This window comes from Sylvia atricapilla, chromosome 8 (genome assembly GCF_009819655.1).
Source record: "Sylvia atricapilla isolate bSylAtr1 chromosome 8, bSylAtr1.pri, whole genome shotgun sequence".
Taxonomy (NCBI): Eukaryota; Metazoa; Chordata; class Aves; order Passeriformes; family Sylviidae; genus Sylvia; species Sylvia atricapilla.
The window spans coordinates 34173261-34188306 of NC_089147.1; the positions used below are offsets into that span (position 1 = coordinate 34173261).

Genomic DNA, 15046 nt, shown 5'->3' on the forward strand with positions numbered 1-15046 from the left:
AGTCACATCACAGAAACTACTACTTTTTGTGAAGTCAACAGATTGCAGCCACCTCCCACCCTCCACAGCTCCCTTTCTCTTCCCTCCCAGAGCCAAGGGACAGATCCAGCCCTTGCCAGAGCACCCTCAGCCCCATGGGCACCTGCACCCATGCCTGGCGGCATCCCAAGCCTCCCCATCCCTGTATGCACCCCAAAACCCCAGGCCCCATCTGACTAATGGTCCCTCACATCCCATTCCAATACCTATTGCCCCAAGAAACTCCAGAGGAATTGCTCACCACCACCTCTACCCACAGTTCAAAAGAAGAAACGAAGAGGAAGAGCTGCAGTGCAATGGCACTGACCATTTAATAAGGAAAGAAACAGGAGCAGCATTCCTTGACCTCGGGGATCTCCACTCTTGGAGCCTGAGAATCCCACAGTGGCAAAGTAACAGACACCAGAAAACAAAAGGAAAATATTTGCTACCGAAGTTGTGCAATAAAACCCCTCCACAGTGCATTATTCACACATTAATAACAATAAAGGTGTCAGGCTGCCAGATAAGAAGTTCATCTCCTTCAGAGCACAATTAAGGATGCCATTATGCAACCACCCGGGGCCACTTGCACAGGGTTTCATGGAAACCTGGGATGAGCCCCTGCCTGGTGAGGCAGCTGGCCCAGCCCTGCCTTGTCACCCACTTCCAGCCAGGGCACCTCAAACACCGACATGACATCTTGTTCAAAAGAGGCTGAGTGCAGATCCACGACAGGAAGTCTCTTAAAGAGCATTCCTCCACTCCTGGGAGCAGCACCTCAGTGAAAACTGTCCCTCTGCCTGCCTGCTTCATACCACTGGTTACAGGATACACGAGGAACAAACTCAGACCACCTACAGTATTTGCTGGTCCTGGGGTGAACCTCTACTATGAGAGCTGGAGGGGGGGAATACCACCACTGGAAAACAGGTTCTCCAACAGATTCCAGCTAATTTTACAGTGGGATGCCCACCAAGCTCAGGAATTCTGGCTTTTGAGATGAATTAGCCAGCAAAACAACATAAAGAATACTCCCCCACCTTATAACCTGGAATGCAAAATCAAGCTCCTGATTTGAAATCCATAAAGACCTCCCCTCTCTCCTAGGAGGCACCTTTCCCACCTCTCTCTGCCAAAAACTGCCTGTGGGGCATCCCAGCACCAGTGAAACTCTTTCTCCTGCCAGTGCTCTGTGAACTTCGAGGATGCTGCCAATCTTTATGGCTCCCGGAGATCATCCTGTTGCAGTGTGATGAAACCACCTTGGAATTTTTTTCCCCCCCATACAGAACCTTAATTTCTGACTCTTTCCCTCCACCCCACCAAAAGCAGGTGGGCAATGACTTCTGGCTGATGCTCTCTGCAAGCCTCCCTCCTCACTCTGCATCTAATGGGAGTGCAGACAATTTTTCTGAGGCAAAGAACAACTGGTGAATCCTGGGAGATGTTTCCCCCCACACCCTTTATGCCCCTAGGAAAGCTGCTGGGAGAGATGTGGAAGCAGGATGGTGCTTTCTGTGTGGTTCCTTCACTTCTTGCCTCACCACTCCACCACACCCCTGTGCTCCTTCGCAGGGAAATGCTGCTTTATCCGGCAGGATGTGTTTAATTTGATGCTGCTGTCATATGGGAAGAGGTGCATTTCCAGAGTCGAGGTTTTCCGCAGTGCTGTGACTTACTTTACAGTCTTCTGCCACGTCTCATCCCTTCCCCTCTGTTTCCCAAAATCATTAGTAACAACCATTAATCTCTGCCTGGGAGGATGCTCCTCGCTTCTCTCCATATCCCAAACTGTTTGTCTCCCTTGGACTTTCTGTATTTTAAAATCTTTTTTTCCTCCCTCTTCTTTTCAAATTGACTGCTTGCAAGCGAAACAGCAGAGTAAGTCGAGCCACCGCATCACTGTTTATGAAAGGATATTACGTTCCATGACACCGGCTCTCACCTCAAAGCTAACAATCAATTAGAAAGGAAAAATAAAAAGGTTTCTCCCGATTCAGGTACCAAATCACCCTCCTAATTGCTCACAGGCAGCGAGACAACCTCCGTGATACAACACCAGAGCCTCGACAGAGCAGGCACCTGACAAAGCCATGCAGATGAATGAAATAAAATTGAGTTACTAACCATTAAATGTCAAGTGTTTGAAATCTTTCCCCCTTGCGTACCCAGCAATATTAATAAATCTTTAAGAGAGGGAGCTCACCGAGCTTTTTCACTGCCCTGACCAGTGCTGCAAATGGAGCAGATGTTTTCACCCAGTTGTCCAACAACACTTCCTTCCCCCCCACCACCCCCGAAGTGGCAGCAGTTAATTCAAAAGCCACCAATGGACCCAAGCAGTTTGACAGGAGGAACCAATTTATTAACACCCCCTGCCAATCAAGCACATTAAGCCATTCAAAGGCAGGAGGGTGCATTAGCACACGCCTGCAATAAATCAGTTTAAAAGCTGGGAGACGAGGAAAGGATGGAGTTGTGCAGCAACACTGAGGCCACCCACACCCCCCAAAATGATGGAAAATGTGATAAAACAAGCTGCCCAAGAGGTGGTCGTGCCACCCAGGCAATCAAGCTGGACCTTTCTTAACTCCTTCTTGTTGTTGTTTTCCCTCGGCATTTTTTTTTGGCTTGTTTGACAGCAGTAAGCAACAATCACCAACTGGTGGTGGTGGCAGCAAATAGTTTAAAATTTTTTTCTTAAAGGAAAGAGCTTCCATGGCACCCAATTATAGGGAGTTTTAACTGAAAGGGTAATTTCCTCACCAGCCTGAAAATTCTATAAAAAGAGTCATTGAGGGTGTCGTGGTATGGTCTGGGTTGAAAGGAGCTTGAAGACTGCCTTGTTTCACCCCCTGCCATAGACAGGGACACCTTCCCCTATCCCAGGTTGCTCCAAGCCCTGTCCAGCCTGGCCTTGGACACCGCCAGGGATGGGGCAGATTGCAGAGATCTCAGATGTGCCAACATCAGAAGCAAGGAGTAAAGGAGTTAGGGTTTTTTCCTTCTTTTTTAAGCTCACACAACCCAAGTTTCCAATCTGGCAAAACACGCGAGCATGCTCATCGCTGTTTGCAACCAGAGCTTTTTTTTCTGATAGTGAAATCACAGCTCACCTTCCCCACCAAAAATAAAATTATGAGCGTATGCAAATGCAAGTATTTCCCTCCAGCACAGGGCAATACTCTTGGCTAATAATATTCCCTTAGAATGTGAATACCTCCACAAAGATACATACATACATATATATATATAAAAAATATATATATATATGTCTCCTAACTTGAATTTATACATGCATATCCATACACACATGCTTCCCTCCCCCCACCCTTTGTGTTTTTCTCTTTGACTCACATCATTATCCCTGCTCTTTATCTGTTTTGCCACCCATGTTAATGCCTCCAATCAGCCCAGAAGTCCCAATTTACCTGAGCTGGGACAATGCTGACATCCAAGCCCGGACATTCCAGAGTACCAAGGAACAGGCACAGCCAGGGAGAAGCCAGCCTGCAAATGAAGCTCCTACAGACAGCCCTGTACAGACCATTAAAGCTGATAAAGCCATCCCAGACATAAAAAAAAATCACCCCAGCCCTCATTACCAAACTCACACATCTTTCTCCCTCTCCCTGGAAAGGGCTTGGCCCCCATGCCAGGGCACAAAAGGTGGCGAGATCAAACCTTAGGATGGTTTGATGAGGTGCCTGCCAGGAGCAAGGTTACTCTGGCATGTTAATGAGTCCATATTGCAAATATACTTTCTTCCTTCTCCCCCTTCCCCTTCTTTAACATAAGCATTAATGTTACTGCCTATTAGCAAAGCAGATATGAAAGTTTAAGTGATTGATGAAGTGATTAATTTAATGACGCAGGGTTAAGGGTTTGGGTGGGAGCAGGGCTTTTTTTTTTTTTTTTTTAACCTGAAGTTTCCTGATGTTGGGAATAACTAATTTTCTAGCCTTAAGTTTTCATTAAAGATGCTGTACCTTCTGCAGCTCAACAAGTAATTTCATCATAATGGGCCTTCAAATGAAGGGAAAAAGGACTTGAGTTGGGAGAGCTGAGATCCCCTCCTTAAGCTCTCCTCAAATATTGCTGTTCATTAGGGTCACCAGCACACTCAGAAACGAGGCTGCTCCTCTGAAGAGCACTCAAGGACCCTGAAACTCAGTTTTAGACAGCAAACAGCCAGTAGGGAATAAACAGACAGTGAAGAGGAAGGTGAGGTGGCCACAGCCTCCCTTTGTGAAGGAGAATCTCAGCAATGGCCACAAGGAAGGCTCAAAACCATGCACTCTCCAGATTCCGTGGCATATTCCTCTGGAATTACCGGAGTCTGGCCTTTTTCCTCTCTAACTACCCTTCCTAAAAGGCCGAATCAATTCTGCCTGCTGCACATAGGCACCCCACAGGCGTTTGCTTCCTGGGCACCCTACCCAGCAAGCAAACCAAGGAGCTGAGGGTTCTCTGGCGCTTGCCACCTCACCTTATTTCTGTCCGATCAACAACAAAAGCAGCTTTGTGGCATTTTTTTAGCAGGATGAACCGCAGGCTCCTGTGTCAGTGCCAACACAGCTGGTCTCCAAGTTCCGTAACCAGCCACAGACCAAGTGCCACCATGCGCTTGCCCACTTGTCTGCCCTCCCAGCTGGAGATTATTTATATGCAGCAGCCTGCTTTCATCAGAGACAATCCTACAGCAGAGGGATGGGCAGCCTCCCTTGTCCTCTCACAAAATGGTGTGGGTGGGAAGGGACCCTTGAAACCATCTCCCAACCCCCTCCCAAGGGCAGGGACACCTTCCACTGTCCCAAGTTTCTCCAAGCCCTGTCCAGTCCAGCCCTGGACACTTGTGGGAATGGGGCACCACCACTGTGACTCCTACAAACCCATCTCATCTTGCAACCCTACTATCATCTAGGCCTAACTGCTGGTCAGGCTGAAACCCAGCTTTGCAGCTTAGAAGAAAAACTCTTAACAAATAGATCTAAACATGTAGCATTGCTGTCTCTGGCTCGGGAAAGGGTCTCCTGGCTTTGAGCTGCCACCCTCCTCCTAACTGCACACTCCCTTGCCTTCCTGACTGGGCAGTAGCTTTTCGGTGGAGCATTTTTGGAGCGGGGTCAGCAAACACACACAAAAACACAGGGATCGTTTCCCTGCTAGCAGCTCACCTGGCTACAAAGAAAGCAGCAAATCCTGGTTAGAACTCTTGCATCGCTCCATGTCCCCGGTGTTCCTCCCACTGCCCGGCTCCCAGCTTAATCCCAAATTTTAATCCTGAGCCCCACCCTCCTTGTAAACCAATTAGCACCTCATTAACAGCGTGCCTCCAGGGTACTTTCTGGTTTTGCCACTGTGACTTTTAACCCCGTGGTGCACCGAGTTTGATTTATAATTTTCTCTTTAGCTTTGGCATCTCATTTGGAGCAAGAGGGACACAAGAGCAGGTACATCACCCCCTCCAGCAACAGCAGCACGCTCCTGCAGGCGAGGGGGAGATCCGGAGGCACCAAAGGAAAAAGGGTATGGTCTCAGATGACCACAGCCCTCCACTAAAGCTGTCCCCAACAGATGGCCCCCGACCCTCGTGCATGGATATCCGAGCTCCGGAAATTATTTAATCAGTCCAGAAGCATGCAGGGATCAGAGAGCCAGCATTTTTCCTGTCTCTTTTCTTCCAGTGATGCATTTGGAGGAGCTAGGGCACGGTGGTGGCGGCGGGGAGATGCTGACAGCTGTGTGATCAAACAGGTTTAGCCCGTGCTCAATCCCACACTGATAGCCCTATCTTCAGCAGCAGCTTGAGCGGCCCAGGAACCTTTCCTGGGTGCCAAAGCATCTCCCTCTTCAGAAAACAGCAGCAAAAGGCAGTGTTGGAAGAGATGACTGCCTTGGAAAGGACAGATGGAGAGTGTGTGGAGGATGGAAGCCTTCCCTGCCTGGAGAAGAAAATCCCTCTGGCCTGGTCCTTGCCTAGGACAAAAAATTAAATCGAATCATCCACAAATATCAGAGGTATGTACTGCCTCAGATTCACAGGAGGAGTTACCACACAGCACCCTGACTGTGAAATGCCACGTTCCTCTGTAGTTAGCTTGTGAAATAATTGTGTCCCAGCAGGCACAGTTGTCACACACCAACCTAAACCCTTCAGTGGCCACCAGCCAGCAAAATACACCCTTACCTGAGTAGTACACTCCACCATCCCTGGCTCCTCTTAGGCTGCAGCAGCCTCAGGGGCACAGCGAGAGCCACAATACCATAGGCAGCCCATTCTGAAGCAGGTCTTATAAAGAGCAAGGTTCACCTCTGCCTGTTCAAATTTAGTGGAGAAATATCCCAGCGTTTGCCAGCTCAGCAAAAGCTGCACAGAGAAGAAAGAGGGCAGGGCAAGCCATGAAATTCCCTGACATCCATCCATCCATCAGCCTTGCTCTCTGAGTACGGTGGGCCCCGGGATGGAGAGCACAGCCCAGGCCTCCTGGGAGAGCCACGGAGCCAGAGGGAAGGAAAATGGGGCTCTGAGCAGCAAACACAGCCCAGGTCACTGGGCATGGCGCTGAGCTGGCACTGCCTGGGGCTGTCCCTCTGCACTGCTCCTGACCCTGGGACTTGCTGCCTTGGGGGCTCACCTTGGCCCTGTGCTGTCCCAGGTAATTCATGAGAGGATATGCTGAGGCAGCCAAATTTGGGGGACCCAGGGCTGAGCGTCTCATCAGTCACAGCAGGCATCCCAGTGAGCTGCTGGGGTGGAGAGCCCAGAGCCTCAGCTGCAGACGTTCCTAGCCAGGAATGAGTACTGGAATCAAACAGCAGGCAGCCTCTTCAGAAGCCCCGTGGGAGCCCAGCCTCCCTACCTGCCAGCCATGTGTTGTCACCAGCTTGTCCTCATACTCACATCGCCCAGGGAATGGTCAGCCCGTCCTGTGTCCTGCACTGCTCAGCCTCAGCAGGCTTTCCAGGGAACACCAGTCCTTCATGGGATCATGGAACTGAATTGGGTCGGAAGGGACCTTGACGACTTTAAGATCATCTTGCTACAACCCCCTGCCATACTCAGGGGCACCTCCCACCAAGTGCTCACAGCCCCATGAACCTGACCTACTCTCCAGACTAATCCCTCTGCTGGTTTCAAGCAAGGCAGGTGAAATCACCAAGGTCTGATGGGCAGGAGGGGACACACTGTCCACTGTACCCACCTGGGTGACCATCCCCCTGACATGACACGGCCTGAGGGCAAGGCCAAGTGCGCGTTATCGCCTCAAGTGCAGTGGATGAAGTGTTTTCCACTCTTTTAAGACAACATTATTCCAGTGACGCTACAATGTTATCGCTAGGATGAAGGGGAAGTGGAATTACACTCCTCTGAATGGCCTCTTTTGTCATGCATTTTGCAAGGCGTTGAGGCATGAAAGCTTTCAGAGAAACCTGGGTGAATCCAAGCTAGGTGGTTATAAGGCTACTTACAGACCTGACATGATGGATCATCTTCATTTTCTCACTCCTGTCCCGCTCACAGCAAATCCATTTGCTGGGCAATTAGACTCCAGTCATTACATTATGCTAAGGAGACGCTCCTTTGGCAGCGGCAGGGACCCCGACCAAGAGGAGCCCGGAGTGCTGCCTGCCCATTCCCACCTGCTGACAAATCCAGGGCTGCCGGAACCCCCCTGGCAGCTGTGTCACCTTCCCAGCTCCTGTCACGCCCCGCCAGGGCCGTCCAGCCTGGCATCCACAGCAGCTCCTGCCCACAGCCCTCCAAAAGGTCTGGGATTAAGCAAAATGGACCTTGGAACGATTTTGCTTAAGGCAAACAGCAGCAGGATAGAGATGGACAGTGCCTTTCCTGCACGCTGGTCTCCCAAGGGCCGTTATCCAGCCGGATAACATACCCATTTTCCAAGTAAAACAGAGGATGATAGAGCTGCTGGCAGCTGCCACGGGCTCTTCTGGAGCCCTATCTTGCCACAGCCAAACCAACCAGCACCCCACCTCCTCCTCTCCGGGCATCTCCCTCTTTCTCCTACAATTCCCTCCCCAGCGCCTTCCTACAGCTCCCATATCTGACTCCCTCTACACGTGTGTGTGTGTGTTTCCATTGCTTCTGGGTGAAATAAGTGACTACAGGGTCAGTCCACCTGAAAATTGCTCTCCCCAGACCTAAATGAAACAGATGGGCATTGATGATGTTTTGGGAGAAATTAATCAGCCTGGACCAGCAGCAGCGCCAGCAGCTCCCTCGGCCCAATCTCACCTAATGAATTCCGAGCTCTCTGTCTTAATAGCTCCTGACAAGACTAATTTACTCTTGTAAGTGATTAGAGGGGGAATGATCTCTTAATTGTTGCTTAAGATCCCTTTCGGCATGGCAGGCAGCAGGCAGGGAGCTGCTGGGTTTGGAGGGAGGGGATGCTGTAAGGAGGGATGTCATGGGTATGGGCTCTCAAACAGACCTCAAAAAAAGACACTTTCATTTTTCCCCAGGGAACAGGCACCACAAACTGTTCTGCTTCTCACACTCAGGATCTCAGAAAGGTGTTTTCAGATGCTACCTCTTTTTTTTTTTTTTTTAAAGCTAACAAACCTTAACTCAGAAAACACCTACCAACAGCAGGAAACACAGAAATAACTGTGTGTGTCAAAGCTTCCCAGGCTGACATTTCCCTCCGGTGCATCTGGAAGCAAAATCTCAAGGTGCCAATATTTTAAGAGTCAATTATATATACGTATCCACACAGTGTAACACAAAGTTAAAAAAAAATAAAAAATTAAATTCAACTGCCAAAGTAATTCCAAGAACAACTTGACTCACATAATGTCTCACTGGAAAGCAGGCTGTAGGAAATCTCCCTATTTTCTGACAAAATAGAAATTCAGTCCAATTCCCATAAGGTATATCAAGCTCAAGTACTCGGAGAGCAAGGTGCTCCGTGAGGAAGCATTTCCACTAAGCTGTTCCCAACCAGCTCCCTTTCCCAGGGCTTCTCCAGAGGGTGAGCCCTGTGCAGAGCTCAGCTACCATGTAGAAGCCTCCACCATCCACCCAAACCAAGACTCCACATCCTGCCTGCTTGCTGAGGCACCACCCCAAACCCCACAGGGGCTGCAAGGGGAGACACCAGAAGGGACAGAAGGCTCGGCGAGAAGCGCTGGTTGAGCTGAGCAGTCACTGGAGATCTCTCCAAGCCCTTCCAACCCTCAGCAGCTCCGATAACAATGTGAGCGCAGTAAGAGCCCCTTCTTAAGGAGGTGCAGTTCAGGCTGCAGGGCTGGAGGTTGGAGAAGGGACCTCCACAGGCTCCATCCCAGCCTCCCAATCAATTCCTCCCACATTAAAAGCCAGTCACCAGCCCTGATTGAAGACCACAAGTTAAATGGACTGGAGAGCCTGGGAAGGCACCAAGAACGACCGGGTCGATTTCTACATTTACTAAAAACCAATCCCCAGCTAAATAAATAAAGAAAAGCTCCATCTGTCAATCAAAAGAAAAACATTCCTTTTCCACACTTTTCCATGGTGCGGTGGCAGCCTGTGCCCACGGGCCCATCCCACTTACCCACAGGTGTGTCCTCATTGATCAGCAGGTAGGTGTCAAAGAAGTAGTTGATGAAGTATGGCAGGCGATTGCCCTGACCTGGGAAGAGGACAAACACAAGGAGTTATTTCCCTGGCATGAGCCAGCAAAGCTGGGAAAGGCTCGGGAATGCTCACGGGGCACTGGGCTCATGCTGGCAAGGGGTAAGCCCCAAGACGAGAGCTAGCAGGAGGACAGAAAGCCCCATAAGGACCCCCATAAAAGCTGGCAGTGAAGCCACTTCTCTCCACCAGCCTTTCTGGGTTTGGTATTTTCCAAAAGGCAGAGGGGCGGGCGAAAGCCGACAGCACAGGGACCACGAGCGTCAATTATTGGTTTAGCCCAGGATTAATACCTTCGCTTTGCTCCCACAGCTGAGAGCCTTTTGCCTTGTCAGCCACCCCAGCAAACTCCCGTGCTCCTTCCCTTTCCCATCACCCGGCTGCCTTTCCCTCTAATTGCCTCCTTTCACCTTTAATAACCAGGCTTGCTCCTTTCCCCTCCCATCCTCACAGCGCTGGAAGCTGGTGAGCCTGCCCCTGGCCCGCAGCCTCATTAGGGGACAGAGTCAAGTGCAGAGCACGTAGAAGAGTGACAAAGGCAGCCTGAGCCAGGGAAAGAGTCAGCCAGGAAAGATCTACTGTTCCAGGGCTGCAGGGAAAGAGGTGGCGGGAGAGGCACATGATGATTTCCCTGGAAGGTTTGGCGGCGCGTGTTCAGCATCCCACCTCAGGAAACAAGAACAGAGCAAGCTTCAGCATCCTCTTTGCCTGCCAAGCTCTCAAAGGAAGGAGATGCTCCTGAGACCTTTCAAACACAGGTCCCGGGTGTGCATCCCAACAGATTTGCCCCTGGGGGCACAAGCACACGTCCGCCGAGCTCACACAGGGCTCTCTCCGTAACAAGACCAGGATTTTTCAGCGCTGCCCTCTTTCCTGAGGCACCAGGTTGGTTAAACACCCTGAGAAATGGGAAAGTGCTGGAGGCAGCACTGTTGCAAAGGCACATTTAAATGCCAGCCTCTGGAGTTAAGTACCTGGAAAGAAAATAAAAAGGAACCTGACAAAATGGGTTATTTGAGAGCTAAGAGCATCTCCGGAGGCTTGGCAGCACACTTGTCACCGGCTGCCACGCTGGGGACAGCAGGCTCCGGGAGGGGCAAATGAGGCTACAACAGCCCCAGCAGCCCTTGGCACACAGGACTCGCTTCCGCAAAACCTTTCTGTTTCAAAATGCATTTCTTAATATCACCACCACTCTAAAAATAAGTTGCACTTTCCAAATCCAGCTGCAGCAGGTGCTGGGAGGCTCCCAAAAACCACCCAGCACACAGGATGTGTGTGCTCAGAGAGGAGGGAGACCAGCACCTGAGAGCTGGGAAACGCTGAGGGAGGGTGTGAAGGTAGGACACTGCTTTGGGTGCTGCAAATCCCAGGATAAAGGCTGGAGGTTCCTTCTGAGAGATTGCCACAACCAGCCAGTTATAGCCTGGGACACACCATCCCAGTAACCCTCAACACAGGACGGGGTGCCCCGAGCACGGGGAGGTCATGGACCTGCTGGAGAGACTCCAGAGGAGGCCATGAAGATGCTGAGAGAGCTGGAGCCTCTCTGTTCTGCAGCCAGGCTGGGAAAGCTGCGGGTGGTTCAGCCTGGAGAAGAGGAGGCTCCAGGGAGACCTCGAGAGCTGGAGGTCTCTGCTCATCTCCTGCAGCAGGAGCCAGGCAGGAGCAGGGAGATCCACTGCCATGCCAGCAATGCCTTAAGTTTCAGCTTTCATGTTTTTCAGATTCTGTGCTGCCTAGGGGTGCAGTTCTGAGCCTCATATTCAGTGCTGGTGAGCTCTCTTCACAGAGTAGGTAGACAAAAATCCTTTTCCTGCTGAAGACCAAGGACAACTTTCAGGCCCAAAAGCATAAACAACTGTGGGCTGAAGGGAGCAACAACAAGGATGGGACCTCACAACCTGAAGCTGTAATTGGACAATTAAATCCCAATATCTAAATGGACCTAAACTTATAAAAATGTATGACTTCATTACTGGTCATCCATCTTGTGACCATTCTTAGTCCACCCTGGGTGTAGCCCTGGCCAGGCCCTGTCCTGCCCAAGGTGTACCCTTAAAAGCCTTTCAATAAATACCTACTTTATTCTCCAGCTCTGCCCAGTCTCTGTTGCAGGTCAGCCTTCCCCACCAGAGCTGAACCATCCTCTTCCAAGCACTTCAAGCCCACTGAGGCTCCACTTGCCCATTATATCCCTGCTCACTGCTTCACCAGGAGCCTGCAAACCTTCTGGGAAGAGTCACCATCACCTGCAGATGCCCAGGGTGTGTGGCAGGGCATCCATGTGCTTATCCCTATGCCAGGCACAGCAGCTGTGCCAGCACTTGCTTATCACAGAGATGGCAATGCAAGCCCTGGGCAGGCTTTAGGAGAGAAGGGCTGGAATGCTGCTGAGCTGCGTCCAGATCCCTGTCTCCATTCCATGTGCTGCTTGTCCAAGGCTCTGCAGTTGGTCACAGCAAGGAAGGAGCAAGTCCCCGGGTGGGCAGGCAGACCCCACCGCCCCCCTTCCAATGGGACAGACTGGCGAGTGTAAAGGGCTTGCTGGATTGTCTTTTTCCCTTGTCTGCCCCCTTTCCAGAGGAGCAGTTACCCAGTGAGGCTTTCCTTGATCCAACACGACACCACAGGGAGATTGACTGCGCCTGTCACTCACAGCTAATGTCATCCACTGACTGCTTAATCAGACTGCCAATCTGGGCAAGCCATCTCCAGGCTTCAGGAGGGGGAAAAAAAAGCCTTTATTCCAAAGGGCACAGCGCTATTGAATGGACACACGCTGGCTATTGTTTATCAGCAAGAGCCACACAGGCACCCTCTCCCCACGCCAGCCCCCAGTGGGGCTACGTTAGTCATGTAACAATCCCAATTTTCACGGGGCTTTGCCGTACATTTACGGCTCCTATGCACCCCGTGATGTGCCAAAACCTGTCCCAAAAAGCGCATTTTCTGCACAAAAAAGCCATTGTCCCAGAAGCCCTCGCGCCAGGAATGACCCACAGCATCGGTGGAAAGAGCTTACTGTGGAGGCTCTTCTGGCCCACAGCCCTGCCTTTCCCCCATCTGGAATTAGAAAAAAGGTTTTGCAGCTTGGGCAGAAGTTATTGCCCTCCCAGCTTCTATTAAAGCACAGTTTAGGTCATCATTTTGCTGCTGAAAGCAGAGGGAGAGCCTTGCCAGCAATATTCTGCTGCTGCACAGCTAACAAGCTTCTGGTTTACATCCCTGACTGTGATCTCCCCCTCCAGTTTTCTTTAGGTTTTATTTATGTAAATTGACCTCGTGCCAGGTCCAGCACCAGCTTTGCCTTGGTAAATCTGCATCTGGAAGTTGCCAAGAGCTTTCCATCGAGATACACCAGGAGCATCTGCCACTGCTGGGTCCACATCCATCCTTCTCCAAGGCCTTTTCCAGTCCTACCTACTCTCTCCCAAGAAGGGCCATCTAATGCCACATGAGCAGTCAGTAAGGACTGCAAGAGGAGTGGGAGCATGATGTGCAGGTTCCCATGATTTCATGGGATGGAGACAGGACATTTGCTCACCCCCACATCCCCCCAGCAGTGCAGCTTTGCAGATTTCACCAGGAGACCACAGAGAGAGCAATTGCCACCTTTGTACCTTACAAACATGCAGGGGGAGAGCAGAGACAGAACTTACCTGGAGAGATCAGCTCCAGGAGCAAGAAGAGAGGCAGGAGGTTGCCGGCAGCAGCTGCGTGACGCTTCATGGCTCCTGCCAAAGAAGAGAGGCAGTGTCAAGTTCAGCACCTGACAGACGTGACCTTGCCTCCCTAAACCAGGCTTGGGGCGCAGCCCTGCCCCAGGTTGTGCCTTGGCTCCCCGATGCCTCAGGGGGGACCCTCAGGACATCAATGCTCTGTTTCAAATGTCCTCCTGGCAGTGGGAAACCAGGATCCACCTGGGGGAAATGCTCCATTTTTTCCCTTTCCACTTCCTCAAGCTCCTCCCTTGTGAAGGGGACGAGCCACGGTGACCTCCGTGGCCAGGAGAGGAGCAGCCCCAGCTGAGATGAGCTGCTCCAGCACTGGAGCAAAGAAGGAACTGCTGTGACCTGGGAGTGACACAGCAGCGAGCTGCCAGCACCTGGATTTGAGATGATTGGGCAGAGCTGCGTGGGAAGCTTGACCCAGAATCACTGGAGAGGCACCAGGGTTTGGGAGCAGAGCCCCTCAAACCTCTCACACCACCTGGGTGGCCACAGAGCAGGCACTGCAGGAGCACAGGAAGCAGGGAGGCTGCCAAGTGTGTGCCCTCATCCCTCTCTGCCTCCCAAATTTTCAACACAGCATCAGGCTCCTCATGCAAAGGAAACACAATAAAACAGCACCAGGGAGCTGCCAGAACAGCCACATTTTCACTTGGTGTTCAGACCATCAAACCCATAGCTTCTTCCGAACCAAGCCCACAAAACTGCAGCCAAGTGCCCCTTTACAACGAGATTCACACATGCGGATTTTAAATCATTCCACCCTGGAGGCAAATACGAACCACACGTATTACACAGACCATAAAGGCACAGGGAAACCCCAACAGAGGTTTCCTTGACAGTGACCTGTCTCTGAAACTCTCCACGTTTCCCTGGGTGCTCTGCAAGCTGTGGGGCAGTAAAATGTTCTCCCACCAGCTGAGGGTGGGACAGCAGCAGCCCCAGGGACAGGGAAAGGAGGGGACAGCCAGCTGAAATTCCCTTCACAGCATCCTGCTCCTACCCACAGCAGGGGGTAGCGCTATTCCAACCCAGCTAAGGGTGAAGAGCTCTACCTCCACCTCTTAGAGATGCATGGGAATCCTCATGGATGCTCCTAAAGGAGCTCCGAAGCAATAGGTACTATACCTATTTTATTTTTACTGATGGATGTGTCACAGATGACAGCTTGTAACAACTCTGCCACAGCAGAAATGGCCTGAAATTCTAATTTCTCCCACTATTTTGCTACGGAGAGGCTCTGGGATGAAGAGGGCTAGACAAGAAAAATGGTGCTGCGGTGTATTTTGTGCATCTTCAGGAATTTCAGTGCAAGCCTGAGAAGACATTCAGGTGTAATCGTGCCTGTTGCCCCAGAAAACACAGGGCAGGAAAGTTTACACCTCCACCTCACGACAAGCTTCTGGCTTCTGCTCGGTGTCAGCAGAGCATCCGAAAGCCCAGTTTCTAAACAAAAATGGCCACTTTCCCAGTAACCAGGCATCCTGACAAGCCCTTTAAATCTTTACATTTGGCCAACAAAAGCAGAATTGATTCATGTGATTAAAAAAAAAACCCACCAAGCATCTCAATTTCCCTCCTGCTTTAAGAGGTTTTGGGGAGGAGAAAAATCTCAGGCAGCATCCTTGTTCCAGACCTCTTTACCCAGCAT

The 15046-nt window shown here is 51.0% G+C and overlaps 1 protein-coding gene across 1 annotated transcript in view; it reads right to left on the reverse strand.

Moving 5' to 3' along the window:
* The window catches only part of LOC136364588 (cadherin-23-like), a 142706-nt gene extending 129307 nt beyond the window's left edge, over positions 1 to 13399 (reverse strand). The window contains exons 1-2 of the mRNA XM_066324542.1: positions 13327 to 13399; positions 9585 to 9662 (exon numbers count right to left, since the gene is read on the reverse strand). Of these exons, the coding sequence (XP_066180639.1) occupies positions 9585 to 9662; positions 13327 to 13396 (148 nt within the window). The 5' untranslated portion in view covers positions 13397 to 13399. The remainder of the gene's footprint in view (positions 1 to 9584; positions 9663 to 13326) is intronic.
* Positions 13400 to 15046: the final 1647 nt, after the last annotated feature.